Source organism: Lasiodiplodia theobromae (genome assembly GCF_012971845.1).
Source record: "Lasiodiplodia theobromae strain AM2As chromosome Unknown scaffold_16, whole genome shotgun sequence".
Classification (NCBI taxonomy): domain Eukaryota; kingdom Fungi; phylum Ascomycota; class Dothideomycetes; order Botryosphaeriales; family Botryosphaeriaceae; genus Lasiodiplodia; species Lasiodiplodia theobromae.
Window position 1 is genome coordinate 535,986 of NW_023336366.1, and position 4,040 is coordinate 540,025.

General features: G+C 52.1%; 2 protein-coding genes across 2 annotated transcripts; both read right to left on the reverse strand.

Annotated features, from left to right (window-relative positions):
- Positions 1 to 357: 357 nt before the first annotated feature.
- Positions 358 to 725, reverse strand: LTHEOB_5818 (Dihydrodipicolinate synthase; the record flags this gene model as incomplete). The annotated part of the gene is made up of 2 exons (XM_035515005.1): positions 358 to 547; positions 604 to 725. The coding sequence occupies 2 exons, from the start codon at positions 723 to 725 to the stop codon at positions 358 to 360; spliced, it is 312 nt and encodes a 103-aa protein (XP_035373510.1).
- A 1,883-nt stretch (positions 726 to 2,608) lies between these two features.
- Positions 2,609 to 3,523, reverse strand: LTHEOB_5819 (Thioredoxin-like protein; the record flags this gene model as incomplete). The annotated part of the gene is made up of 4 exons (XM_035515006.1): positions 2,609 to 2,901; positions 3,024 to 3,121; positions 3,179 to 3,421; positions 3,474 to 3,523. The coding sequence occupies 4 exons, from the start codon at positions 3,521 to 3,523 to the stop codon at positions 2,609 to 2,611; spliced, it is 684 nt and encodes a 227-aa protein (XP_035373511.1).
- Positions 3,524 to 4,040: the final 517 nt, after the last annotated feature.

A 4,040-nucleotide genomic window follows, 5' to 3' on the forward strand; every position in this document is an offset into this window, starting at 1 on the left:
TTAAGATGCGTGGGCGAACACTCCAGCTCATACACTTGAAACTCTTTCCCTTGATTCCTAGCTGCTCACGGGCTCCGAATAACTCTGTCCGATCCGCCTGTTGTCCCCAGTAATCCGCTGCTTTACTCTGCAACCCAGAGCCCCGCTTTTTGCCCGGGGCTTTCTTCAGCGGCACGTTTCCCATTCTTCATAGGAATCCCACCAATCAACGGCATCTGAAATGTCGCCATCTTCTCACCAATACTGTCAAGCCTACATTACTTAGTACACCCTATTCGAAGCAGCACTTCATTCTTTCGATAGAATGAGACAAGATGAAAAGTGCATAAACCAGGAAAAGACCAGAAACTTACCATATTATGGCTCCTCGTCTTCGGGATAGATCTCCGGGATAGAAAGGTAATCGTAGCAGCGCCAGAACTCAACCCTTTCAGTTTTTGGTCTTCTCTGGAGCTTTCCCCACTTTTCAAGCCTCATACAGAAGGATTCGACCTTGCGGTTGTGGGCCATGGCGTTTAATTCGTAGCGGTCGAGAAAAAGTTTGGGGCTATGATTAAGCTGGTTAGTCTGAAGTCTACTTGCAGAGCGCCCTAGCTTGCTTACTTGTCGGGATATTCGTTGCTGCAAGGACCTTGGCGGCGCAGGCACAGTGCGGTCTGCACGGGGATTATCCCGCCCAAGGTGGAATGAATGAGAGCGGTGAGGAGGAGGGGGATCAAATGCATGGCTGGGCGCTTCAGAAAGTGTATGCAAATCCAAGAGAGAGTTTCAAAGGAGTTGCAAGCTTGAAGATTATGTTCACTGGAGTTTTCTGGCCCTCATATACTAGATACTTGCTTTCTGTTCTCACATGTGGGTAGTACAGGCCCCGTTTGCTTTTTTAAGAAAAGTAGCTCAATCCCGGAAGCACAATGTACGACGGACGGGAGCTTACTTAGTAACGTATGATTTGCACCGTGCTCGGGTATCGCAAGTTTGGTGTTCCACGCTCCGCCGCGTCTGTCAAGCAGATAGTACTACGCCAGTAGTGGGTAGAAGCACGTGAGTCCGGTAATGACGGTTAACATTATGTACCTCAAATCAGGTTCGTGGTACGAGCATTCCAATGTTTGCCTATCGGGTTCTGGGAGGATATATCCGAGGTCCCGCGTATCCGACGGAAAACGTACAGGTCTGAATCGAAATGCGCGCATTTCAGTAGTAATTCGGATATGACCGGTATTTACCGGTAGATAGAACGACGGGTTCCTGAGTATTGCAAACCAAACCATCCTTCCGCTTTTGAACGCCGGCTTTGGAAAAATCTCAATCCCTCCCAAATGACTTTTAGTTTGACGCCAGAAAAAATGCAGGGCTTTTCGTCCTCGATCGCATCCTCGCAGCTGGACAAGTCACATTCCCCCCATCCTCAACTCCACCACCTCCACCACGCCCTTCTCCCTCCAAACTCTTTCTACCTCCCCAACACCAGCGTGTAACCCTGACACGAACGCCTGCCTCTCATCCCTCAGCAACCGCCACACCTCGGCGCACCAGACAGGAAAGTAACCCCAACTCCACGGATCGAAGACGTAGTCGAGTAGTGGATCCAGCGTTGTCGTCATGATGGTCGGAATCTCGCGGATGACCAGGGGTAGAAGGAGGAGGGTGAGGATGTTGGTGTTGAAGAGGAGAGACGTAGGTAAGGACGAGGACCATTGTTGCCATGGGTTTGTTGTCGGTATTGTTGTCGGTTGTGATAATAATGGCGTGGTGCTGTTAGAGGAGAAGTTGGTGGCGGCGAGGTAGGTGTTGTTATTAAGGGCCAAGGAGACTTGAAATGTCGAGGGTATTGATTGTAATGTTGATGTTATTGTCGCTACGGTTTCTTCGGTATAAAGGTATGATGTCGGGCATGATGAGGAGAGAGCTGGTGGTAATGCGCTGCAGTGGTTGGTTAGCAGGCACGTGATGGTCAGACGGGGATCAGGCCTTGGGGAGCCGGGTTAGGGTTTCGGGATGAGGTATAATGAAGGAGCGGTCGCACATCTGGTTTGGTTGGGAGTATGGAGCGGGGAACATGACAGTACGTACTCCATGGTTGGGGTGTACCAAGTGAGGGGGGAGACCTGATTGGTCAGGATTGATTGTAGCTTTTCCAATGCAAAAGATATGGTGATGTGAATCTGTCGTGGTCTTGAGTTGACGACGATGAAGAGTCACGGCTCAGTTGGAGCGCAGGATAGAAGTGAAGGTGAGGAAGTGGAGAAGCGAAGGAAGAGGTGAAGCTGACGATGGTGACAAGCAAAGATTATGTGCAGTAAATATCATACATGGCTGAACTCAAATATTCGGCGGCGGGAGAGGGCGGATCAGCAAACAAGAGAAGATGGCGCACGCTTGGCACATATATTCCTGGCAGTCGGTGGGGCTCGGGATGCGGCGCGAAAAAGAGGCGTTCCTCAGCCAGACGTGGGGAACCGCTTAGTGTCTGCCGATGGTTGAACTCTAAACTCGCATTCTTCGCTCAACGCGAGCACGAACGCGGCTGCTGGCTGTTGGCTGCTCCTTCGCGCCACCAGCCGCCTTACCGATTCCGCGCGAAAATGGACATTGATTGATCGACGCATCATGCGTTCTCCTTGATAACGCGCTGCAGCGCCTTGACATATTCGTCCACCTCGCGTGCGCCCTCGAGCGTCACGTCGCGTCTGCGCCCCTCGATGACGACGTGCGGAACAGCATCAATGCCGTTTCCTTTTTGCTCCCGGATCAGCATTTTGACGTCCATCAAGCCTTCGGATTCGTCATCGATTACGGGCTTCGCCTCGGATTCGGGAATGCCTGCATCGGCAGTCGCTCGGAGCAGCGTGTCGGCTGCGCTCGGATGCTTCTCGTTCTCGAAGTACTGGCTATACAATGCTAAGAAAAGTTAGCAGGCCGGCCCGCCGTTAGCTCCAAGCCGTGGGTTGCCGTGGAATGCCGGGATGGGGTTATTAATGCGAAGAAACTCGGGTTGAGGGCCGAGCCGAGCTGCTGCTTACATTCCACAATTTTGTCGGCCACTTCTGGACCCTTCTTCTCCTGGAAATGTTGGATTACGCGATGCGCGTTCAGCGTATTCGCCACCGTGCCGCCGAATCTGCACCCATCGTGTTCGCGTCAGCTATGTCCGGGTCCGACCAGAAAGAGCACATACTTGAAGTTGATGCCCGCATCGGCGCCATATGCGCTCATGAGCGTCGTGTACATCTTCATCTTCTCCTCGCTGTCGCCATATCGCGACTTCCTGTACCACTCGTACTTATCCTCGCCTTCCTTGGTGGCTTCGGGATACAGTTGGTATGGCAAGTACTTGATAGTAAACGCGGTGCCGCTATCTGATTGAGAGGCGCGCACTTGCTCGAGAGCGCGCTGAAGCCGGCGGCGCGCGAGATACGTCCTGTGGGCCCGTTCAAACCGTGGCTGCGCCTCGGGCACCAGGGAGAACTTACCATGGACATATCGTGTCGAGCGTAAAGCTAATGGTCGAGTCGTACACCATGGCGAGATGGAAGTAGATCTTGATGCAGGGGCGCCTGCAGAAGTCGGGTGATGAAGAGGATTCCCAGCCGCAAGCAGAGGTAATCATATCATGCCGAGCGGGGCAAACTACCTTCCTCTCCTTCGCTTACCGCTGGGCCTATTACGTCATGCGGGGAAGTAGCAAAATAAGGTGGGGGTTGCAGCAAAAAACGAGGAGTTCAAACAGGAAATAAGAGAGCCCATTATATGAGGATTTCTAAGATCAAAGGGTTTTGTATAAGCAAAGCGATATCGCAGGAGATCGAGGAGTCTACTCTTTTGTCCCGTGTTCTGTAAAAGCCAAGGTCAGCCGATTCCGATGTCTAGATGTCAGAACCCACCTGTACGTCAGGAAATTTGCTTCAACTGCCCACATAAGGAGAGCATTGGGGATTGGGAGGCTCAATATTCTGCAGCCTGTCGTGACACGTGACTCGTATTTGGCTCGTACAGGCTGCCCCTTGTAGGTGAGCTTTATAGACATCGGGTAAAAAAGT